This window comes from Onychostruthus taczanowskii, unplaced genomic scaffold (assembly GCF_017590055.1).
Source record: "Onychostruthus taczanowskii isolate IOZ18803 unplaced genomic scaffold, ASM1759005v1 scaffold67, whole genome shotgun sequence".
In the NCBI taxonomy this organism is placed as follows: Eukaryota; Metazoa; Chordata; class Aves; order Passeriformes; family Passeridae; genus Onychostruthus; species Onychostruthus taczanowskii.
This window is the reverse complement of record NW_024504455.1, coordinates 3,224,204-3,249,948: the sequence shown is the minus strand read 5'-3', so window position 1 is coordinate 3,249,948 and position 25,745 is coordinate 3,224,204. Positions and strand designations below refer to the sequence as shown.

The 25,745-nt window shown below is 41.5% G+C and overlaps 1 protein-coding gene across 2 annotated transcripts in view; it reads right to left on the bottom strand.

The window, feature by feature from the left end:
• CRYBG3 (crystallin beta-gamma domain containing 3) overlaps positions 1 to 25,745 on the bottom strand; it is a 93,187-nt gene that overhangs the window by 15,356 nt on the left and 52,086 nt on the right. For both annotated transcript variants that reach the window (XR_005953866.1, XM_041420855.1), the window contains exons 9-19: positions 25,442 to 25,556; positions 24,379 to 24,414; positions 23,550 to 23,683; positions 21,709 to 21,835; positions 17,771 to 17,913; positions 16,081 to 16,207; positions 15,053 to 15,085; positions 10,948 to 11,057; positions 10,296 to 10,422; positions 3,551 to 3,690; positions 155 to 278 (exon numbers count right to left, since the gene is read on the bottom strand). Coding sequence is in view for 1 of the 2 variants with exons in the window: in XM_041420855.1 (XP_041276789.1) it covers positions 155 to 278; positions 3,551 to 3,690; positions 10,296 to 10,422; positions 10,948 to 11,057; positions 15,053 to 15,085; positions 16,081 to 16,207; positions 17,771 to 17,913; positions 21,709 to 21,835; positions 23,550 to 23,683; positions 24,379 to 24,414; positions 25,442 to 25,556 (1,216 nt within the window). In the remaining variant the exon portion in view is untranslated. The remainder of the gene's footprint in view (positions 1 to 154; positions 279 to 3,550; positions 3,691 to 10,295; positions 10,423 to 10,947; positions 11,058 to 15,052; positions 15,086 to 16,080; positions 16,208 to 17,770; positions 17,914 to 21,708; positions 21,836 to 23,549; positions 23,684 to 24,378; positions 24,415 to 25,441; positions 25,557 to 25,745) is intronic.

Below are 25,745 nucleotides of genomic sequence, written 5' to 3'. Positions count from 1 at the left end.
GCAAGAGGCATTTTCTGCTTCAGCAATCTTCAGTGGGTCCTTCTGGCTGTCATCACTAGGCCTGATTTAAGGAGTACAACACACCCCAGTGTGCTGGATGGTAGAACTGATACCTGTCCATAAATCCCCTTTTCCTCACTCAGCCTTGCAGTACCTGCTTCACAGGACGAAGGGAGCCAACCACCTTCCAGCCGCTGTGTTCACTCCAGTTTGACACCTCCCTGGGCTCCAGCAGAATCTGCTTGCCTAAAAAATTGCATCCCTCGTAGGCAATCCACCTGGATACAGAAAATAGAATGTCAAAGGGCACTTGTTATCCACAGCAAAACTAAACTGCAGCTCAGAGCTGTGCTCTTGGAAGCCCCCAAAGCTCTCCACAGTGATGCCTCTCTTTCTGTGCTGCAAAATGCCATCCATTTCAGAGGGATGACTGCCTTCTGTTGGAATCCACACCTGTTTTCTGTCTGTCTGCCTAAAATTTGTAAACTACATTTCCCATCTCCCCTCTCCCCCTCCATTTTTTTCCCCACAAAAAGGAGAACCTCTGCATGAGCCCAGATGGGAATAATGCTGGTTTCAGCCAGGCCTGTGTTAAGAAACTAGGGAGCCACACTTGCAGCTTTGCCTGGTTGTGCACATTGATTACCAGAGGATCTTGTCTGATGCTTTTGTTGCAGTTAAAGCTTTTTATACAATTTCACTTGTCTGAAAACACATTACAGGTATCCACTCCAACCCCCACACCCTGCTGCAGCAGATTTTCCTGTCGTGAATACACCATGGACGTGGCTGAGTCCTGTGACACCCAGTTAAAGCACTGGCTCACACAGACCCCTTGTTATCTGGGCATCTGCTCAGTAAATGCTGCTGACAAAGGCAGCCTCAGGAGCACAGATCCCTTCTGTCTCTATCAACAGCACGTTGCTGTGTGGACAGTGACTCCTAAATGCCTGACCCATTAACTCCTCTGAGCACAAAGCAAGTGCTGGTTTCCCAGGTTACCTGCTGTACAGGTCAGCTGCCAGGAACACGAGGGATGGCTGTGCCCTGAGTCAGTGAGGAAACACCCACAGCCTCACAGCACCTGGAATTGCTTTTGCCCAGTGCCCACAGCTCAGAGAAGCAGAGAGCCAGCCCTGCTCGGGCCTCCATGGAGGCTCAGCTGTGCCTGGCAATGAGGCTGGGTCCCTGTTTCTTCAAACCAAGTCCTCACCTCCTGACTAACAGGTACTCAGGGCAGCCTGAGCACCCCTGTGCCTTATACTTTGAACACATTCCTGGCTTTTTTTACCTTGCAATGGTTTCTGTCAAGTCACTGAGAATTCCCTGTTAACATTATTCTTGGAGCATGAACAGTCCCACGTGGAATGCAGTTTCAAAGCAAACATTTACAGGGAACAGAGAGGGGAAAGACTTACAGTGATCACCATCTGAAGCCAGGTTTGGCTCCTGGCATTCAGTGACACAGGAAAATCCCACCTCTGCTCTCACACAGGATGTGCCACCTCTCAGAGAACCCCAGCACCCTTTGCCAAGGCAGATCCCAGATTTACTTACTGTGCCTTACTGAGGTGCCCAGCTGGCTCAGGAAGGAGCCTTTCACCTAAGCCTGGCAGCAAGATGCCACAGGACTATTTACATAAATCTTTGCTATTTGCCCAAAGCTGACAGCAGGCTTTGGGACCAGGAACCAAAAACCCCTCTAAACCTGCCTTCCTGAACTCTGAATCCCAGATAAGGCAAACAAACCCTCTAGGACATCCCACAATCACCTGACACCCCCAGCCTTTAGGCTAGCTGTCTGCTGTGTGGGATGGGGACAGGCTGTGGAAGTCTCCTGTGAACTGTGAAATACACTGATATACTTTACTTAACAGGTGTGGTGTTCTGTGGCTAACACAGCACATGGAGCAATGAAAATGACACAGGTAAACCATGGAAAATCAACACACCAAAAATCTCTTGCACAGTTCAACTCAGCTCAGACTTCTCCCTCAATGATTTTTACTTTGCTTTTAGTGAAGCTGTGCAACACAATTTTTCACAACTCAGAACAGATTTTTATGCTTCACCAGCTCAGGAAAAAAGCCACAATACAAGCATGAAGTGTTTGAGATGATACAAGCATCAGTGCAAGATGAGCTTCCTCAGTAGTGTACAGACACAAAGAAGAGGACCAAAGGGCACTAGAACTGAAACCCAAGTGCACAGGTGAATTTGCACACATGCTTACAGCAAAAAGTATATTAACTCTGGATAATTTTTCCTTATGAAACTTGTGAGAATTTTTACTAATAAAACCCTTTTGAAAAGGGCCCATCCCTTTTCAAAAAAAGCCATATTTTCCCTCACACATTTTTTTGCCAACTTAGGTTTTGCAAACTTTGATGGGAAAGCCTAAGAAAGGCAAGGGGAGGAATGCAGAGGGCCAGACCAAAGGCTGAGTGCAAGCCAGCCATGGCAAGGGATGGAGCTCTGCCCATTGCTGCAGAGCTGCTGCTTTGCAAAGAGCTTTCATCTGAGCCAGAACTGGGGGAGGCTCCACAGCTGTGTTCCACCATCCTTGGTGAAAATCTTGACTTTCTTTCGCAGAAAGCATCGAAAAGAGCTCAGAGGAAACCCAGCATTTCTGCCCTGAACCTACCCCAGAGACAGGGAAGCACCTAACCTGGCTTGGACACCCAAAAATGAGCAGAAAGGTGCAGGAGGGGCTGGCCTGGTGCACTCACTCTCCTGTGATTTCTTGCCACGTGGTCCCAAAGCCATCACCCTTCCTTCAGCCAACTGCTGGGGCAAAGGGATTGAATTTCCAGACAACACACACTTCTGCATTTTCAGCAAAGGTTGAGGCTGGAAGTGGCACAAATGGTGGGAATTGTTGTGAACTGGCAAAGCTCTGTGGGGAAGCTTGTTCTCTATTCTCTCAAGAAAATTACAGCCTTGCCCGTGTGGAAAAGGTGGGGAAAGGTCAAACACAAACATAGGAAATGTGTGTCCCATTAGGAGAACAGCAGTTTCCAGCCACTCTCAGTTGCAGGATGAGACTCTGCAAGTTATTTGTTGCTGCTGTGGGTGTGGAGGCTGAAAACCTGGCTGAAAACAGAACACTTGGGAGCTCTTCCAAAAGGTGAAAGGGAAAGATGTGGAAGAGGTTAGAAGGTCACTGCTGCAGATGTAAAATGTTTTCACAGAAGAACCTGGGTGTACATTCACACTCCTGGAGAAGAGTTAAACTAATAACAGAAGCAAATAGCTGTCCCAGCTGTCAGATCCACCCTGAGCTCCTCTCAGGAGCTGCTGCCTCTCTGGCAGCCAGTCAGCACATCAAGCTTCCCTGAGCCACTGCAGTGGTTTAAATCACTGCAGTTTACAGCTGGCATTTTACAGCCTGTTAATAAAGGCACTCCAAGTTTACACTACCTGCCTTGTAAAGTCTGTGCCTCAGAACAGAAGCTAAGAATGTAAACCATCCTATGAACAAGGCAATAATCATGAGACCGTGCTAGCTCCTACAGTGCAAATCTGACAGGGGTATTTCTTCCACACTTACAATCCACTTCTCACCCACACAGACTGGGTGTAAAAATGAAGGTCCTCGTTCAAAACAGAATTGACTGCTTCACTGAAGTGCAGCTCTCTGCCCTTGCAGCATTCCAGGCTGAACAGGCTGATGGAAGGCTCAGCAAAAACCTGGGGGAGGAGGAAGGAAGAAAAAAAAGCACAAAGTTTTAGTGGAAGTAGTACAATTTCAGTTATTAGATGTGATGCACACACTGGCCCACTTCCTACATTGAATTTCCTACAATGCTTCTGGGTTAGCTTGTGCTCCCTCAGCAAATGTAACAACAAGGGAAACCCCACAGCACACAGCTGAAACAAATGCATTTACCAGTGGCTTTGCCATCACTGCAGTGCCCCACTGACACAGGCCAGGCACAGAGACACCAGGTGATGCAGAGGCCTCTGTTGGGAAAATCTCATTTTGATCTGATTTGTAGCCTTGATTGCTTTTCAAAAATCCACTTTATTTACTTATTGATGGAACATGCATCTAAAATAGTGAGTCAAATCAAAGTCTATTGCCCACAGACTTCAACTAGCTGTAGTTCACTGCAAACATTTTAAGCAGCTACAAATTGTAAAAGGCCAGAAATGTCAAATAAAAGGTTCTCAATCTTTTTAACAGACATTCCTATTTTTTTCTCTGTCAATCTTGAAGGAAGAACATAATAAGTCAATTCTACGATCTCATGTAGAATTGAAACATTTTTCACTTAATGCCCTTTTCTACAGTTGACAGATTGCCTGTGAAAGCAAATAAAAAGATCAGTTTGCATGAAAATTTGGTGCAGCTATAAGGCCAGCAGAAAAACAGAGGAAGCAGATTTAAATACACAAATTCTGTGCCCTAGTACAAGGAATATTTGTACAATGCTTCAGCATTTTTAACCTAAAACCAGAAGCAAAAGGGCCTGCAGTTTACACCTGGAAAGGAAGAGGGAACAGGTCTGACTAAGTCAGTGAGCTGCCTCTCCAGGAAAGGCACCTTCTTTTAGGAGATGTTACCCTGAGATAGCTGGCTCAGGCAAAATCTGGGATTTCTCTTGCAGCAAAGGCATGGCCTCAGGTGAAATAAATGGAACAAAATCTTGAATTAAAGTTGACACAGGCACTGAGCAATTAAGGGAAATTAATTCTCGTGTTTGAAGAGGCACACGAAGTGTAGGGAAGTGTCTCTGAAAAGCTCAGGGGTGTGCCAGGACACATGAATTTGCCTGACACTGACTCAGTGCAGCTGGTATGCAGCTGGTTGGTCACGTTCTGCCTTCCTCTGCAGGGACAGCCCAAGTCATGCAACACTGCAGGGACAGAGCTCACTGAGACAATCTGAAGAAAAGCTTGGGATCATCAACTCAGAGAGGTTTTTAAATCCTACCATGCTCCCAAAATATAATGTTACACACCAGAAAGGGATCAAAACCTGCAACGCTTTTATTTTGGAATGTCGCTCTTCCCAAGTGCCTCCTGCTGGATGGGGTGGCTCAGATTTACAGTGGGTGATAAAGGCTCACTTTGAAAGCCAGACCAGCAGGCCTAGGGCAGGCAGCTACTCCTGAGGCTGCTTTGCTCAGCCAGGCAGAATCATCACACTCCTGTCTGCAAGAGCCCTGGCACTGCCTTTCACCTGCGAGGACACCAGAACTCACGTCCACAACAGGCCCAAATTTTCACAAGTGCATTGCTAACCATGAGAAACACCATTTGCCATCTGAGGTGCAGGACATTATTGCCCAAACCTAAATATTGATCCTGGTGTTGCAACACTGAGGATGTTAAGGGGCAGGGCTGCTGTACCAGATGGACAAGTCATCTGACCCAGGATATCCACTTACACACCAGGAACCACAGCAGCAAACTGCTGGAGTTGATTAAAAGTATTCCAGCTCTGCTGTGGCTGTGACTGCTTGGACTGAGAGCTCTGAGCACTCCCTGTGCAGCTGCTCAGAGTCCCTGACACACACACCACTGATGGTCTGACCCCTCTGTCCCAGGCAGACCTCAGCAGAGATGCAGTGACCTCGCACACACGAAATCCAGAAGGAAACCAGGCTGCTGTGCCAAGCCCTGAGCTCTCCTGTTCCACAGCCATATATAGAGCACTGCACTGATTCCTCACCTTCTGCATTCTCTTCCAGGCCAACAGCTGGCAGCAGTGACTTGGGCCTGGCTTTTTTCTCTGACTTTGTTTTCACAGCTCCATGGAAACTGGGAACAGTGAAAAGCAAGGTTTGGGGCTACGCTGTTAGGCTGGGAGGCATCTTGTTCCCAGCCTTTCTTGCAGAATGCTGAGGAACATTTTCACCTGAAAGGTGAGCCAAAGCCATCTATATTTACCCATTCCCATGCCTAGGTCAGCATTACTTCAGCTTCTTTTCACAGTTATTTCAAGGAAAATACCTGAAATGCCATGCTTTGGGAAAAGCTTGCCAGTTGTGAAAATATCAAAGCACTACAGGATTTCTTAACATGAAATTTCTTAACAGTTTTTATGTATGAAGGAACTGACTGCCTTAGCTTAAACCAGCACCAATAACGTTTTAAGAGGTTTTGCTCATCCTGTTTTTTCATGCAACTGTCCAGAGAGAAACCTAAAGGGATTTATTATATTCAAGAGGCCAGTGAATAAGGAAAGCTACATTTACATAACATTTCAAGATATGAACAGCTTTGTGAACTGTTAAATACACTGATATACTTTACTTAACAGGTGTGGTGTTCTGTGGCTAACACAGCACATGGAGCAATGAAAATGGAAAATCAACACTAAAAACCAACACACCAAAAATCTCTTGCACAGTTCAACTCAGCTCAGACTTCTCCCTCAATGATTTTTACTTTGCTTTTAGTGAAGCTGTGCAACACAATTTTTCACAATTCAGTACAGATTTTTATGCTTTACTTGTTCAGGAAAAAAGCCACAAGGCAAGCATGAAGTGTCTGAGATGAAACAAGGATCAGTGCAAGATGAGCTTCCTCAAACACACAGATGACCAAAGGGCACTAGAACTGAAACCCAAGTGCACAGGTGAATTTGCACACATGCTTAGAGCAAAAAGAATAGTTTTAGCTATGAATAATTTTTCCTTATGAAACTTGTGAGAATTTTTACTAATAAAACCCTTTTGAAAAGGGCCCACCCCTTTTCAAAAAAACATATTTTCCCTCACACATTTATTTTTTGGACCAACTAAGGTTTTGCAAACTTTGATGGGAAAGCCTAAGAAAGGCAAGGGGAGGAATGCAGAGGGCCAGACCAAAGGCTGAGTGCAAGCCAGCCATGGCAAGGGATGGAGCTCTGCCCATTGCTGCAGAGCTGCTGCTTTGCAAAGAGCTTTCATCTGAGCCAGAACTGGGGGAGGCTCCACAGCTGTGTTCCACCATCCTTGGAAAATCTTTACTCTCCAGGCTTGGCCAGCTCATCACCTACAACTGCCTTTGCTGGAGCTGCTCCTGCCTGGCTGCTCCCTTCAGTGTGGGATGGATGCCTGGACAGTGCAATGCCCACGGTCCAGTCCCAGCCACACAGAGTGACTCAGTGCCTGGCCCTGGGGAACTGCAGGTAGTTTTTGCATCTGATTTCTTTACTGGACTCACAGGAATGCTGGGGTGATTAGTTAACACCTGTATTTAACTTAGATAAGATTATATAGAAATACAAGGATTATCATAGTTGATCAGAGCAAGAATAAAGAATGCCTCAGAAGAAAAGAGAAAAAAAAAACCCAACCAAACAAAAAAAGCATTGCACAACCTAGAATCTGGATCTCATTTTTGGTTTTAGAAACCAGGAGACTGGTTTGATTTACAGGTTGAAGGTAACACTTTAGAAGGAAAGCTAATTGCTCATTGCAAGCATCCTGGGCATTCTTGTCCATGTAAATATCACCAAATATGACAGGGAATTTGTCAGAACAACACAGCTGAGGAAAGGCAGCACCAGAGGTGAACTCCCCACTGCAAGATTCTCTATCCCAAAAGATTAACCTCCTCAAGCAGCAAACACTGGACAAATGCCCCAAGAAGCAACCACGGCCCCATAAATGGCCCAGCTGCCTCCACCTGCTCTCTTGGAGCTGGGCAAGGGCCCACATTTCCCTTCCATGAACCCATGGCAATATGAAAGCCAAGCCTTTGCTGATGAGACAGAACTCTGCACCTCTGCAGCAACTCTGAACCTGTGCTAGGCTTTCACCTGCCTGCAGGAGGGCTGCTAACAACAATACAACAGCACATTTCATCAACAAGCTTTGCTGGAGAAGTGCTTGGGATTTTTTGATGAAAGGAGATGATGAGAGGCAAATGGCATCAGTGTCAGTTGTTCCTTCTTTGTACCCTCCTGTTACTCCACAGCTTTTCCTAAATGCTCTGAGGATGATGAAACAGTCCAACCTGTATTTGGAAAATGGAACAGCAGGAAAAAAGCACATCTAGGGCCTCCTAAAGATTTGGGTTGAGTATTACACACTTTGGAGAATAAGGTGTGATGGGAGAGAGGAAACTTCATCAGGAACAGAGGAAATTGGATGAAAAGATGTGCTGAATTCCTCTGTGATGCCAGTGCACAATAAATGGGGAAATAAGCAAAGTGGAACCATATTAACTTGAATTTCTTGTGAAATGGTAGAGTGTGTAGAGATGGTGTGGGAGCAGCATGCCGTACCTAAAAAATGTACTTAAATGCTGAAAACTTCACTTTTCACCAGACAACACATAAAACATCCCTCCAAGAGCTAAGAGCTAGAATAAAAAATAGCCAACCTAAAATACTGTCACTACAGTGAAATCATCAACCTATCGCTAGTGTGAGCCTATTTTCTTGTCCAAAACATTTTGCATTGCTCTGAAAGTGTTGGGGTTTTTTTTTTTCTAGTTTTTTTTCTTTTTTTTTTTTTTTCTATTTTAGTGGGACCAACTCAGTGATTTAGAAGAAAAATCTTCATTTTGTTATGCAATTAAGCTCTTAGACAAATTACACTTCTGGGACTTTTCAAGCTAAAAATCAAAAATTTACTTTCTTAAATAGAAAAAAAATAACTTTTTTCCCCCATTTAGTGCAGTTTGCAAATAATTTTGTTTCCATCAAAGCTGCATTTTCTATAGAACAAATGGAATGTTCCCAGCGTGGGACTCCTCCACAGTTCCATTGGCAGCAGTTGCATCTCCCTGAAAGGAGAGCAGGAGACAAAGCACATCCAGGGCTTGGTGTCAGGGTTAAAAGTTCTCCTTCTCACACATAAGCTACCAGGGGACACACCTTAGCTCTGAAATGAGGCTGGCATTCAAAGCTGAATAATGCAAGGGGTTCCCAACACCACAAATGAATTCAATACAGCTACACAACAATTCCACTTGGGAAGAGGCTTGCTCCTCTCTGGAGTGAGCTAACAGAAATATGCTGTAATAGAAGGGGCTCTGTTCCAAGAGCTGTGGACAATGCTCAGAGTGAACTGTGGCTGCTCCTGGCCGTGACCTGCTGCGTGCTCTGGGTCACGTCTGTGCCACACCAGGGTCCCCAGCACTGCCCCGGGGGCTCTGAGGACAAACAGGTACAGATCAGTGGTATTTTATGCTGTTTCAGTGCCTTGAATTTGTGAATCACAAGGGCTACTATCAGCAAGAGAAGAGCCAAACTAAGAGGTGCAAAAGCAGAGAAGATGTGTGTGAGCTCCCCACACACAGCCTGCCAAACAAACTTCTTCAAGGGCCTGGCCCTTGGGAAACAAGGGCTGCCAGCACTCTCCTACCACGCCAAACTTCATGTTTACTTCCCTGTGAGATTACAGGCAGGGAGATTTGGATGAGGCCTACTATTATTTGATGTCAAAACTTCACTTGGATTTGGCAGAGCAGAGTCCAAAAGCCTAACTTGAAAAGGAGAACTTTCATCTAAAACCCAGGCTCTGAGCAGGTGGGAAGTCACTGTATGTGTACAGCCTAGTGAGAAGTCCAGCTCTCAGATTTGAGTTGTACACCCTTCCCACCATGCCCATGGACTTGGTGTTTGCATTTGCTTGGGGTTTGGGCATTTTTTGGGGGGATTTTTTTCATTTGCTTGGTTGGATTTTTTTTTTTCTTTTTAAAATCTGCTCACAAATGGTAAAAAGGACTGCATATCTGAAAAAGCTGAACTGAGTAAGCCCAGAAGTCCAGCTCCACAGGAGCTGCACTGAAGGACACACACCACATAGGCTGAGTTTGTGTCCTGTGATCAGGGAAGGAGGAAGAGTTCTGGAGAAGCTGGTGGCCAGTGCCACAGAGGAAGGGCAGAGAAGCCACTTGCTTCTCTTTTACCAACAGTGTTACAGCTCATCTTTGATGCTCCTGAAGAAGAGCCCACCGAGATGTGGAAGAAAGGCACAGACATCACATCAAGACTGCAGATTTGTATGTCCTGTGTGCAGGATTACAATGGGATGTGTAAAAGGTTGTATCACTCTTGTTTTGAAGGGAAAAATGCATTCCTGTCCAACCCCCTGGCCATGGAGGATCTTGTGTCTCACTTGTAAAAAAGAGAACAACTTGAAACCCAGAACACCCAAGAGCAGCTACAAGTGACCTTGTGCAAGTGTGCACGCAGCCTGACCTGCTCCCAACCCAAAAAATCCCGTGAGCCAAGAAAACAAACCTCACTCTTTTCCTTAACTGGGAGTTTGTTTAGGGCAAGCACTCACTTCAGACATCTGACAGGGAAAAGAGTTCCAAAATGTTATTTTTTTCCCCCAATAAAGTCTTACATATTGAATAGGCTTGAGGGATTTGATTGTAGCCGTTGGGCAGCCACAGGAACTGAGGTCAACATAGAGGCCTTCTTCCAGCACACAGTGATTGTCAGTGGTTTCCCCTTTGTAACACAGGAGCCAACTGCAAGAATAATAACAACAAAAAAAAATAAGCTGCTCTAGCTGCTTATTTACAGTATGTTTTTTTCAAGATTAATACTTGCTAAGGACAAAAGGAATAAAAAATTCTCTTTGCTCTTGTCAAGCTTTAAGTAAGGTGACTTGAAAGCCTATTCAGCAAAACAACCAAAGCAGCAAAATCAAATTGTGTGGTACAGAAGCCTCAGTTCCAGAGTCAAACGATGTTGAGTGGAATTCAGACACTTCCACTGTACCAAAGGTCTCAAAATCTGGAATAAATTCTAATTGGAGTCAAAAAAAAGTCATGGTAACTGTGCAAACGTTCCCTAGGGAGAGCAAAAGGCACAGCACCCAAACCAAGGACAGCATGAGAGTTACTGAGATGCCTTGCAGGACAAAGGGTCTAAGACATGATGGAAGATGATGGGCATGTGTTATGTGCTTTCTGCTGTCTGAAATTTCATAACATTTGAAAAAAAAATTCATAATACTGAAAATGATGGCATGTAAAACAACAGACACTTACCATCCCCGGAGAACCTTAAAAGAACATGGTATGAATGATGTAAAATCAGAAACTTCTGCTGTGAAATCTACACATGCTCCTTGGAAATGTGTATTACTGAAAGCTTTGAGCTACAAGAACAAAACAAAACAAAAACAATGACTAGAAGGAAAATGAAGGCATTATCATTAATGTCAACAGAGAAAGCTGTACTATCAGAGAAGTAGCCATTCAATACACAAAGATACAATTGAATGAATTGCCATTCAAAGAATCACTTACATTTTCTACAGCTGCTTTATTTTAGAAATATATCAAGTATTTTGTCATCTCTGGGCTGGCACAGGAGGCTTCCCAGTGGTGCTAAGGCAGGCAGAGTTATCAAGTATAAGTTCAACTGCAGCAGGAGAGGCACAAATAGGAAGAGGAGGAATCAAGGCTGTTATCATCCTGAACTGCAGCTTAACTCTCACTACAGCTCAGCAATCCAGTGCTCAAAGCAGGATGGGGAAATGCTGGTCAAAGACACAGAGCTGCTATTGACAAAGTGCCCTGAAATCCTCTGTTGATCACAGTGGTTGCAGGTGGCTTTCTTTTCATTTCAGAACTAGCAGGAGGATTTTTGAGGGAACTGGGGACCTCTGAGGTTCAGCCAAGCTGCTTTTGAATGTCATGGTAAAGAGCTGCAAGTCACAGTGAACCACACCCCACCAGTAAGGTGTGATCAGTTCACCCCAAAAAAGCAAGAAGGCTCAAAATGTTGCAACAATAGTAAAAGAGAAAAAGCCAACCAGACAAAAAAAACCCCAATCAACCTCCCAAAAAACCAACCTCTCCCAAACAAATAAACCAAAAGCCCAAATGAACAAATGCACCCACCCAAAAAAACCCCCAAAACAAACCTAAACCAAAATAATACACAAAAAAAACCCTAAAGCCCCCACCAAAACAAGAGGAAACCCTGGTATGATGTAGGCTATGATCTATAGCACAGACACCCAGAATTCTGTACCCTTGGGCTGCCACTGTGTAACTGAGATGAATTTCATTTGAAAGCCTGAGAGAGAGGCTGGAAAAGAATGAAAAATTGAAGTGTATCAAGAGAACAGCTCATATTCTGTAATGGAAGAAAAACATGATGGCTGTTGCAAGAGCTACTTCCCCCTTCATGCCCCAAATTGGCCAAGCTTCCTGCCAAAGAAAAGAAATCAAGTGCTTTTGCCAGCACAGAGTGAGAAGGCCAAACACAAGTGTCAGCAAATGATTTTATGGAAAAGTTCAGTCTATGTTTTTAAAAGAAATGAATGTTTCCCGTTAGAAAGAACAAGAAAGGCTTAAGCTGGCCTTGCAGGCTATGAGCACTAATTGGAGAGCAAGGATCAGCTACAATACAATGAATAAAGTGTAACTGACTTTTCTGTAAATACAACTGCACTGCTATGTCACAAAGCACCTATTTAAGCTGTAATGACACTGTATTTTCTACCCACTCATCTCCAAGCTCTTTACAAAAGGGAATATATATACATACACACTGCCTTTCTTTCATAGGCCACGTGCTACGCAAGGCTTTTAAAAAAGATTCACGAACTCATTTTAACACAGAATTTATCTGGTAATGAATGAGGGTCTTAATTTGACAGAAGCTGGGGTGGAGCAGTGATTCCTCAGTGCAAACACTGCAATTAGTCTCCAACTGCAGCCACCTCCACTTTGTCAGGGTCTGACATGAATGTGTGAGGTTTCGCTTCCCAAAAAGCCAAAGGACAGAATATTAAAGTAGAAATGCAGGGTTGCACAGCAATTATCTGTTTCCTACATTGTCTCTACAAGTCACCTGCTGTTGAAAGAGGCTTTGTTCTTGCTGAGCAAAGCTTTATTTTAATAAATGAAATGAACAGCTTTGCAGAGTTGGTGATTTCTTACACTCTGTGTAGCTGGTTTATTAGCAAGCTTGGCAGGCAGAAAAGGTCAGGGGAGTCATTCAGAAATGTCAGAAAATTTTGCTGCTTTTCAATTTCTGGTAAGAACACAAATTAAAAAAAGGCACACTCTTACAGACAGTGCAAACAGCTCCCTTAGTTCAGACATATGCTTATTAAAGGTGGGAGAATGTATAATCATTGAAAATACCCAATATTTGACTTACTCAAGGGTCAAACATCAGGATGTTTAAGGATTTGCCAGCTCATTTGCACCATCCTTAAGAAGTTCCAAACTAAGAGACTGGTTTTCATGAAGAAAACTTTTATTTTACTCTGAATGTGAAATTCTTGGTATTTACCTAAAGGCCTGTCTTCTGCTTATCCTAAGTGATTAAATATGTTCCTATTAAAAATTACTCAAAATATTTCCCCTCCTCCAAGAACTGTAGTGATATGAAATATGTTATTTCCTCCCTAGACCCAAGGCAGACTCCTATGAAAACCAGGATTGTGGTAAGTCAGGATACTAATTTTTTTTTAAAAATGGTGTTAAATGACTGTTATTAAAGACCATAAGAGACATAATACAATCCAGTACATGTCAATATTTAAAGGTGTCTGTGCACATACACAAACAGAGGTTTATGTCAAGTTTATGGAAATAAAAAAGCCTGTAAAGCACAACTTATTGAAACTTCAAAGGTTTGAACTGATCTTAAAGGTCTGCAACACTGGAATAATACACTCAAAGAACAGATTTTGGGAGATCCTAAAAAAAATAAAAAGTTCAGATGAGTTTAGACCCCACCAGTTTTATCTGAGTCAGTTATTTTATCTGGTATCATTTAGCAAGGCCCTCTGATGAACATACTTGCAAGTCTTTGGATTTGGCTGCAAACTGCCATGTGAATAGGCCGGGCAGGAAGTCAGTGTTTAAGGCTAAAATAATACACCAATTATGTCTTCAGACAGGAAACATTTCCTGTAGTCTTGGGTTAATCATAAAATGGTAGAATTGGAGTAAAAGGAGGGTGTGGTCCACCTGCTAAGTAACACAATGCACAACATTTCCCATCCAAGCAAGCAAGAGAGAAATTGTGTCCAGATGACAAAATACTTAAGTGTGCTGAAACAGAACCACAGAGCTCTAAAATATCTTTTGTCTGAGAATAAGTCATGTTTCTCAAAATAATTTTTCCCAAATTTGCTTAATTAAAAGCATGCCATGGAGAGCAGTAAAATCACTCAGATCATCACCCATGCTAGCAGGACAGAAAGAGATCAATCAAAAAACTCATGCTGGACAAGGGAAGAGCCCTGCTGGGACAGAACATCACAGGGAACACAGAGCACACATGGTGATGAACACAGAGTAGGTTTGTGTTTCAGAAAGATAACTCAAAGGTCCATTAATGGAATATAACCTTGTAAGATAAGGACCAGAGTGTAAGACCCTAAACTAAGTAATTTTTGAGACTTGGAGTGAATTATAGGGACTGCTTTCTCTTAGTAAGTTATCACCAAGTAGGACAGATCTTTCAGGGAAACTTTCAGGATGTACCATAGATTTATCACAGATTTATCAAGGTCAGGATGTGTCCAGTTAAGCTCTAATGTTACTGTAACAAAAAGGGAACCTTAAGGAGCAGCTCTATCTGCTTGGAAGACTTTGGAAAGCAGAAATACCAGCATGTAAAATAAAAAACCCAACTTCCAGGTGTTGAAGCATTTGCAGGTTTGAAATGTGCAGTTCCTTTTGCTGCAGTTTATATTTTCATCTTCATCTCACACATAAAAAAAGGAGTGAGAAACAGGCTGCAACGCAAAATAATGGAAAGAAAATCTGCCATAAAGAGAAGGATGAATGGATGGGATGGTGAGTTTCCAGAAACAAGAGGGAAAGAAAAGGAAAATCAATAGCTACAGAGCTCCAATGTCACTCAAAGCCTACTGGACTGCTTGCATTTTTGGGGATAGAATACTAAAGGGTATGATCCAGAATAAAGCAAAGAGCAGAACACTTGGCAGACTTTACTTTTATCTATATATCTGCCAGTTTCCTCCATCACTGATCTGCTGCAGCAAGGTGACAATATTGAAGTATCACCTGAAATTACTGAGATATCACCTGAAGCAAGGCATTCAGCATTAATTATTGAGTGTAGTTTAGTACTAGAGACTGTTATGTAATGCCAACTTACCAAATGTGGAGGCTCATTCGTCCCAAGGGGCTCCTGCAACAATAAATACATATACACACATCAGAAAACCTCAACATTAATTACAATTAATTTCCTAGGAGACATGCCAAGTTGCCTGAAATTTGTAAAGTATGAACTCAGGAGCAGAGGAAAAAAACTTCCCAGGCTCCTGGCACAATTCTCTTTCCCAATTTCTGCCATGAGCTGCCTGTAAGCTCACAATTACCTGCCTGATTGTTCAATGCCTTTCACACAGAGAACTTGCATCAGCATTAATTAGTTCCCATAATGTGCATTAGAGTCCATGTAAATGTCTCTGCATTTACTTTTGAGGCTGTTTCTTGAAAAAAAAGACAGAACTGAATCCAACAGAAGACACCTCTCCCAACATGTAGTCTTCAAAATAAGGTTAAGTATTCCTTTTGCATTCCTATAATTTATTACTTATTAATAATTTATTACTTATTATCTTTTAATACTTATGGCTGTAGATTGTCTTTGTTTTGCATTAGGGTTTTGACAGTTCTGGCACTAATCTGCTTGGGTGAATTGGCACTACCTTGGATTAAATAATGGATTAAAAATATTTCCTGTCTTTATTCACTGTATCTAGTACAAATATTTTAGCATAAAAGTAAGGAAAAAACCTAAAAGAATTCCATTATGTAACAGCACAGGCTAGATAAATTCTCAAGTATTTTTAAATACATTATCAATTACGATGTTTTAAGGCAAATTAATCCTTCCAGGCCAGGATATTTTCTCCATGTATGCAGTCTGCCAAAGGAAAATTCTTCTTATGAAGTTTCCCTGACAATTTCCTCAAGAGACAAGAAAGATCTGCAGTGCCCATTTAAGTCTCCATCCTGAACAGACTCATTATACCTTCCATGAGGGTCTTTAAATTGTTTCCAAGCAGATACACAAGTTGTTACAATGTGGGCTCTCCTGTTTCATTATTATGGTAAACTCTGAACTCCAAAGGTCTCATTTCTTTTAAGGTTTTCCCTTAAATTCTGGTAACTCACCAACTTAACAGGTCGAATTGACATGATGGTTTTACTAGATCCTCCCCAGTCAAGGAAACATTTGTATTTTCCTTTCTCCAGTACGTACTGTTCTCCACAGAAATATTTCTGCTGATATGCCACCCACCTGGAGAACGACACAAAAATTAAACTGAAAACATTGCATTTTTCTGAGTAGTTTGATGACAATAACAGCAAGTCAAGCACAACAGAATGTCCACCTGGCAGACAGTGCAACATTAAACCTGGTGAGAGGCACAAAATTGTCACACACTTGATTTTCTGCTTGTCCATACTTCGACAAACAAAAGATTTTAGGTGTCTGCCTTCCCACCAAATTAATTGTGAGATGATGCCCTGCTCAGAAATTCAGAGGAAAGACACTTAACTGATAACTTTTTGAATGTCTCTTAATTGAATCTTTGCCTGTTTGGCATCCCCCAGACAGGGCTTTCTTGCAGCTTTTCCAGTTGGATTTAGAAAATATGGTGCAAGAAGAAAGAGAAGTAACTGAGGAAGGCTTGATGAGATTAAGCAAAAGCCTAGAATAGCTGGCAGTTCAAGCTTCTCCCAGCCTGCTTTCTCTCCTGCAATTTAAGAAGAAAGAAGCCTCCAACTAGAGGGTCCTGGCAGAAGCAGATGGGGGCTGGTTAGAAAGACACCCCTAAATCACCCACTTTTGGTGGCGCATTCCTCTTACTCACCCAGCACTGGGACTGTTTTATTAGGGATATAACAGGACATGTCTTTACTCATTTTACTTCTATCACACACTGATGAATCTGTTTGCTATTAATTATCTAATGTGGTTTTTTTTAACCTCCTGGTGCTCTCTCTACCACAGTGCCTTCAGCAGCAAGTTCCAGAAACTCACTGCCTCTGGTGTAGGAAAAGCTTTTTTCCTTCCCATATAAAAATCTGCTTTAAAGCAATCTCCAGTTCTGTAAAGCATTTCCCCCAACTGCTGTCATGCAAGATTCTGTGAACTGCATTAATCTTGTCTTACCACCTTCAGGATTTTGCAGCTCTCATTTGTATCCCTCCTCTCCAAACTGAGTCTCAGGCTTTCATTCTTGCACCTAATCCTCATGAGACACCAATCCCCAATCCCTACATAAGCAGTTCAGGTCCCTCACTTCACAGTTCCTGATCCCCATCACCATTAGGGTAGTGATGACAATATTAATACTGCATTTTAAAAATTATTACTAAATGTCTGAAACCCACATGATTTCACAATGGTCTTTTCCCTTAATGTCTTTTATGTTTTAGTTTTTATAGTTCTATAAAAATTATTTTAATTTTCAGTGCCAGCCATCTGACTTTATTACAAATACAGCACATCTCATCCTTTCTGGACAGGCTCTACTTGTCCCTAAAATTATACCAGCTCTTAATATATCTAAAATATCTTTTCAGTATTACTGCAATGGAACTATGTGACTCTTCTGCGGGGACATCACAAGCTTTTCCTATGAACAGGAACACTTCAATCCAAATCAAAGTGTAGGCATGACAGCTACAGAAAACTAGAATTATTATTTCCCTTCCACTCCCCAAGGAAATGTAAAGAAACACTTTTCTCCTCCAAATATTTACCAGGTGTATCACGTGGAATATATTCTGTCAAAAGATGCACCCAAAGGTGCACAGAAATGTTTAACAGTTCCATCTATTTGAGCAGACTTACACTCCACTTTTCACAAGAATCGACCTCGTCTCGGGGCCAAATCCAACCTGCTCCAAATCAGGGATTTCTTCATTGATGATGTCAAATGCTTTTCCATCTTCATCCTCAGACTGGAAAAGTGCCACTGCAGACTCTATGAAATCCTAAGAGGCAGCACAGGAGTTAGAGGACAGTCACAGCTCCATGACTCTTCACAAGACAAAACATTTTGGGAGAGAGTTCTAGCCAGAAATACAGCATTTTATAGAGCTTGAAGGGGCTTGGCTCCCTGGTGTGGATCTTTATGGGATATTTTGGCATTGAATTTCTGGAATAACTCCAAGCCTGGCAATCTGATATGGCCTTCAGGGGTTTGCACTGCAGAGGGGAAGAGCCTGCTGCCCTTGAGCACCATCCTCTCCACTTTGAGTGCAAAGATGCTGTGTGGGAAGAGTTAAGAAGAAAAGAGTTTAGCACTGATCTTCCAAAAGCCTCACAAATAACTACTCCAAGCATGACCATGACTATAGTTTTTTACTGAACTTCTCCTTCCTCATCCCTTTCCAGCAACATGGCAATAATTACGGAGGGGAAAAGCCTGGGCAAGATCACCTTTCCAGCACAAGGGGTTTGTACTATTTGGATACATCCACTACAGCTATAAATAAATCCTGCTTAACACTGTCACATTCTCTCTTACATAGCTGTGTGACACTACTTTGTGCTTTCAGCCAGCTTAGTTTCTTGGCCAGCTTACTTGCACAGCTTCAGATTATTTGAATTTGGGCTTCAAATCTTCAGCTTTTTAACCACTTAGCAATTTTAAGCACACGGTTCAGTCGCTGCTTGGGAAAACAGAAAACAACAATCCATTCACTTTACTCCTCTGACTTTTAACAGAAAGCAGGAACTCAGTTTCAGTGTTTCCCAATCATTCAGCAGTGTTATAAATTGAAACTCAGTAAGTCCTGCAAACAAGAAACAATTGCTGTCAAGCCAATAATGTGGTTGTCAGAGACTCACAAACATATGAGGACTCCACCCTGAGTATTATTACATTAAACACTGGGAAAACAAAGATTTATAAAAGATTTATCAGAAAAACACCAAGAAATTAAGGCCAAAGCAAGCATGCAGCCAGATTAATTTGGCCAGGTGAACCTGATCAAACAGGCTCTTTGGAGGACACCACGTCTTTCTACAGGACACAATCACAATGAATAATGAAAACCAGTTTTAGAACTGAACGTGGCTCAGCTTCTCTGCACTGTTTACAGGACAGTAAAAGATGATGGAACAAATTCTGGAGTAAAACTGGTTCTCTTACTGTGCTGACCACTTCCTTCCTCCATTTAATTGAACTATTGCAACTATTTCAGGTATACACTAGAAATTAAAGTGCCAGGTCTGGAAAAATCATAATGAACAACTGCAGATTCAGAGAACTTTTCAGGAAAAAAAAAAAAAAAAAAGAAGGAAAGAACAACCAAACTAGTGCAGTATTAGTGCAAATGAAAACCAGCTACTCTTAACAGTTCTAAAGCAAAAGAGTACCCAAAAAGTCATTTAGATCAAATCTACACATAATTTCCTTAGCTAAGTTTATAATACTTAAATATATTCACAGTGGTAATTAAATTTAAAACATATTTCAAATTCAGCCATCATTCTTTTCTCCCTGAACTTCCACTACAACTTCTCTTAAAACAAGCAACAGGAAAAATACTTCTTGAGAAAAGACTTTCAGACCACAGCAGATCATTCTAGACTTGAAAACATTAGTGGGAAAGCTCTGAAGGCAACACACTCAGAAACTTTGCTCTTTCACTGAGCCATGGACAAACCCCAGCTTGAAATGCATTTGCAGAGCAGAAGCAAATGTCAGTGTCCCCAAAAGCAGCTCCCAGTCCAGACTGCTGCCTGCCCCCAGGAATGGGCTCTGCACTTGACTCAGGTGTGTTCAACACAGATGCTGACAGGGAGCTGGCAGCAGCTGGAGAAGAACCATCCCACAAGATCTTTTTATCTCTGCTTCCCAAACACCCCCTGAGCCCCCATCAGCCCTTGTGACTGTTCACTGCAGCAATATTCAAGGCAGCCAAAAGCAGCCCTTGCAGTGTGCCCACATTGAGCACATTTTCACCAGTGCCTGGGGAGGGGGATAACAATATCCCTGTGGATTCTGAGACCATTGCAACTTTTACCTTCCCCTGACAGAATTCCTGAGCTCAGGGAGAAGAGCCAGGACATTTGCTGTGCAGTCAGGGGCCTCAAGCACACAGAGTTTGGATTTTTGCCCGGGTCCCCTTGAAACTGAACATTTGGTACTAAAACATTTTTAAAATCCTGACCTTAAGTATGGTATACAAAGTCACAAAGGGAGCATATGGCCAGCCTGGGCACTGCCCTGTGTGCTGCACATTGCCCAGAGGGAGGCAATCTGCTGGTCAAGCCAAACAACACAATACCAGGGCCATTACTCATTCCATTGGCAAGCAGCTGGTTGCCTTCAGTTTTGCAACAAACTGAGGGGAATTATTCCTTTTCACTTCTGTTATCAATAGGTAAACATTTATACATATTGATAAGCCAAGTGGAATGATATATGTTGATATATGACTGTGAATGATACATGTTTTTAAAATGTTAATAACTTGAGCCTTCTTACTGTTTTAGGTACAAATGAAATTAAATACATGACATGGAAGGTCATTCTTGCTACCCACATGCAGGATTTTAACTTGTATTTATGTCCTTTGCCAAGAGAAAAATCAAAAAAGATCAATTTAAGTTGCTCAAGTACTCTATATACAGCTGGAAAAGAGAGGAGAACTAAGATTATTCAGTAATTGAATAGGATTCTGCACATTCAAAATGAGAAATCTGAAGAAATTTCCTACCTACTTTTTTCTCAGAAACCTAAAAATAAATTATTTGGAGAAGGATATTTTTCTTGAATTCAATTCATTCTCCCATCTTCATTTTGATAGACTCTGATTATAAATACAGCTTTTGCTAGATGCCTGTCATGAAAAACAAACTTGCAAATTGTGAATTTAAGTATGGCCTTCAGGGGCTCACATTAACTTTTTATTAAAAAAAGAAAAGACTGTTGAGACAGTGAGTTTGCTTTAAATCCCCATCTTCAATTTCCACAAAATTCCTGGCTCAGGAATATCACATCTCCTCAGATGAGGAGATGAGTAATCTGAGTTTACAAAACTGGGTAATATCAGAGTGAACAATCTTAGTCTCAGAAGAACTTACTCTTTGCAGCTGTATTTAATATTCACAGAGCTGCCATTATAATAAAAAACCCTTCAAACACTTACACAAACAAACAAAAAACCCAACCCAAAACAAAGGAAATGATAAAGAAGTTCTAACCTCATGTTTCCCTATTGCTAAAAAGTCTAACTTTACTTCCAATAGTGAACTCTTACAAATAGTTTTTATTATTATTTCATCCCTGCCTCCACTAAACACATTTTAGCAGGAGGGATTTTTTTTTACCATGATTATGTCTGCTGCCAAATTTTTCTGGCAGAAAAATCACAGACAGAGGGTAATGCTGTTTTAAGGCTTGCAACAGCTGCTGCACTGAAAAGCTATTTTTGTTTTAATCAAGAACTACTCTGTACACTCAGGCACGTTATGCTTTTAAGAAAATTCCATTTGAGAGATTCAAATAGCCTGAGGTGCAGGACTGAGGTACTTGGAAAACCTGGCAGGTAGACAAGGAATTCTGCATGATACAGTTTTTGTATGAACTTCACAAAGACTATTTGGAACCTGCTTCTTCCTTAGTGCAGTCTAGATTTCAGCCAGCAGGCAAAGAATGAGGATGAACATGGGCAAAAGATGGAATGCCCCAACCCAAGGCAGCTGCACAAGGAATAATCTTGCTCTTTATGGACAGAGCTGTGCATAATTTGTAAGAAATCCATGTGAGTACTTACAGCCTGAAGGAAGCGGAAGGAGAGCAGGGCACTGTCACTTCCCCCCCAGGAGCATCTGTCCTCATAATCTCCCTCCTCCAGCAAGAACTGACGGCCTTTGTAGCGTTCCTTATCATAGGCAACCCAACTGTGGCAGCCCCACAACAAGAAAAAAACAAAAAAGAGAAGTCAGTAAAGGCAAAACAACTGCACACATGATTTTCTCTAACAAATAAAGGGAGAAGAGAACCCCCCAAAATCACTAAAATGAGTATCACAAACCCAGCCAATGAACAAAGCAATGCTTGTCTGGAATCACAACAGGCACCCATCAAGTGTTCTTTGTGGATCAAAATCCTGCCATGTGATTCTTTATCCAACAATAGTTGATTTATGTAATGCTTCTCAGTGTACCTCCTCTCAGCCAGCCACATTCCCAACAGCAATGTTTGGTACCACAGAGCCCAGGATGCAGCTAGATGCCAAAACTTTCAGTGATAAAAACACTAGCAGTGGATCTCTTCAGTGTGCTAATAAATGATGAGACCCTACCCTTGCTGGAGCTGGTGACAAAATTAACAAATTTCAGCAGAACAAGATTTGGCCTGCTTGTATTTTTTTTTGCTTTAATCTAAAACTGTATACATATAAAAAGACAAGCAAACTGAAGATATAAACCATATTGTATATGAAATATGTTTTAGCAGTAAACAAATAGAAATTTTCAAAATATTTTGAATAAATAGATAAGGCTCAGTTAAAAGAAGGTGTTTCCATATCAACTTCAAATCTCTAATGGACGTCAATTTAGAAAAGTGCTTCTCCCACCTTTTTTTCTTGACAGCAATTCTTTCATTAAAGCCCCCTTGTAAATATTAGAATTGCTGTACAAATTCTGTTGGCAGTGAAATTTGGCAGGCAGGGATAGCTTTACTTTTAGTACCATTTGGTTTACATTAATTCAGCTGTTTATGTTACCACAGCACTAAAAATAAAAGCTGCCACAACAGACAGAACAATGATTTTTAATAATCTGAGGCTTCCCAGACAGCGAACACACAATGCACTTAAGAACAGATTATCTGAGTATTAACAATTAAGTTTGTTTTGAATTTAGTGCTCATAAAATTCTGATAGCAGCCTGAAAGGATGTATGTTATTCCATCTTTATGCTAAAGTGGAAAATCCCTTATGAAACAAAAGCTAGATTTTCTGAAAACTGTTTTATTACTGAAGTCCTTGGCAGAAGCAACCATCCTGCCTGCTCTCAGACAGTCCTGTCCTGTTGGGAAAGAACAACATGAGGGTGGCTGGTGCTGAGTTTACCTCAGAGCATCCACCTGTGACACAGGTGACACAGTCCTCTGTGTGTGTGTGTGTGACACAGGGAGGGCAGGACAACAAAGAATCCATCCAGTGCTTCAATTAATGAAAATAACAGCGCATTCCCAATGCCAGATAACATGCAACAGCTGGCAGAGGAAAACCATTAAGACAATAAAACAGTTTGTAGGTTTCACAGGTATTAAAATGTCAAACTGAAGACTGACCACACCTACCCAAGGTCATTTCAGCAAATTAAGTAGAAACTATCAGAAGTATAATTCAATACAAATTAAAGCTCTGTGTGAACAAAGTGGCTTAATTTATTAGCATCCAAATGGCAAACACTGACTTCACACCTTTCACACATTTAGCTTGGGAGGATGATAATTGAACAGCTGATAATAAAAGAAATATACACTCCCTTCTCAAAACATTTCACCTGTGGAAGATTCCAATCACCCCTTTTAGCACTCCTAAGCATTTAGTTATGCTTCTCTGTTTTAAAATAAATAAATATAAAAGCGAAATATACTCACACTCCACCAATTACACGTAGTGATCCAATTTCCTGAAACTCCTCGTCACTACCAAACAGTGCTGGGACAGAAGTGATGTTTTCTGAAAACTCTTTAGACCATCCTCCAAAGTGGGTTTTCTCATATATTATTATCTAGAAAACATGATGTTGAGCTTAATCCTTCAAAAGTAGACAAGAAGCCTCTCCCTGTACTTTGCTGAAGTTATTGCCATGACTGCAGTTAACAGCCCCTTCAAGTTCTGCTGAATCACACACATCAGCTATTAACAATATTTGCATCTCTTGCAGCATTTAGTAGAAAAATACCCAAGTCATGCATGTATTTGTATAATTAAAAGTTACCTAAAGCATTAGTGTTTTTGTAGAAAAAGGAGGAAAAAGGAGCAATAGCTCTGGATCAGCTTTCAGCTCCTCGGATCACAGAAGGATCATGGTCTCACTCACAACTCTTGTACTGGAATAGGGGCTAGGATGGAAGGCTTCTATTCCTTCCTCTTCCTTCCCTCTCCTTTTCTTTTAAAACTCAGTAAGTTAAATGGGAAAATCTACCCAAATCCCTTTATCATTACAGTGACTAACGTGTCAAGTCAGAAAAACTCATTTTATAGCAAATCCACACTTTCCTAGTAAGTGGAAAAACAAACTACTGGTACTTTTACACCTCATCAAACACTAAGTGAGCTTGACAGCATCAGGGAATTTTTCTTCAGCAGCAAGCATTGAATAGTTATCAAAGATCACACACCAAACAAAAGGAAAGTAGCTTGCATAAAGATTTCATATTCCCAATGTGCTTATATTTTATTCTCTATGCTCTCTGTGCTTACCTTGACATTCATTGGCATTTGCACCTTTAGTCCACCCTAAAGACAAATGGGGGGAAAAACAGATATTTATATTAAACCTGAAGCTCCCCTCTGGCATGTGTTTTACAGTACTATCAGAGCATGAAGTCTTTGCAATTTTATTCACCATTTTCAGTGCTGGCCATAGATTTCAAAAGGCCAGGCACACTATAAACCTGACCTACAAACAAATCAGTGCACTGACAAACCTCTTAGACTGCAAGCAATTTCAAAACATCCCTTCAATGCCTAGAATTCTAAAGTAAATGTTTTTAAACTAATTGATACTGACCAGTTTTTAAAATTAACTTTTAAGGCTTTGTTGTATGCATTTCAAATTTCTAAAGCACAAATGGTGCAATGCTAGAAGAAAGAGAAAACAGCAGGAACGAGAGAAAATAGAGTCTGACATATTCATGTTTATGGTCAAAGAGCAAATACAACAAATGCATCTTCTCTGGAAATGTGAGTGAATGATGCTCTGTGAGGGAATAAGAGACTGACCTCACTTGAGTGACTAAAGAGACAGCTATTAGGTCTTACTCCTTTATGGCTTTTAAACTTTCCGTGGGCTTGCTATGCACACAGTAAAATTTGTGTTATACCCCTTCCCATCTCTCTCACATGCAGATCCAGGTGCTGTCTGTCAACACAAAAACCAGCTGCACCTCCCCAGATTTGAGTGCAGAGAAACACTACTGGTAATAAACTCCTTATGTGGTCTTCCATCCTCAGTAGACCCTAACTGAAAAAAGAAAATCATAACCTTCAAAAGGGCTTTTTGGCTAATTAATTTGCATTGGATGCAATAAAAGGAAGAGCCTTTCTGTCTTATTTGACCTCCTCCCAACAACAGCAGTTTCCCAGGAAGATGCTGGGGGGTGCAGAAGCTTGACAAGTCATGGTGACTAAAGCAAGCACACCACGGAGGATTAACCCAGAATGAACATCAGAGCCCAAGCTGTATTTAGGTCAAAACATCTGGGGAAGCAACAATTAGAAAAAGGAAGGCACACAACTTATTAGGAAATTGTGAAGTCCTCACCATTCTTAAGGGACGTAGAGATTTTACATCTGCTGAAGGAATTTCAGGTGGTGAATCACATTCTTCCAAAACTGTCATCTCTCCCTTGTAATTCAAGTCTGAATAAGCAAGCCATCTACAACAGTAAGGACAAATGACTCAATCAGTTCACCAATTAAATTCCAAATACAAAGATCTTATTACAATTATTTTCCTTTTTGTACTCATAAGAGCTAGATAACGTTTGAGACAGCACATCAAAACAAAGCTGTATTTAAATATGCTGGCAACATCACTGCTAGGAAGATCTCAGATACTTTTCCTT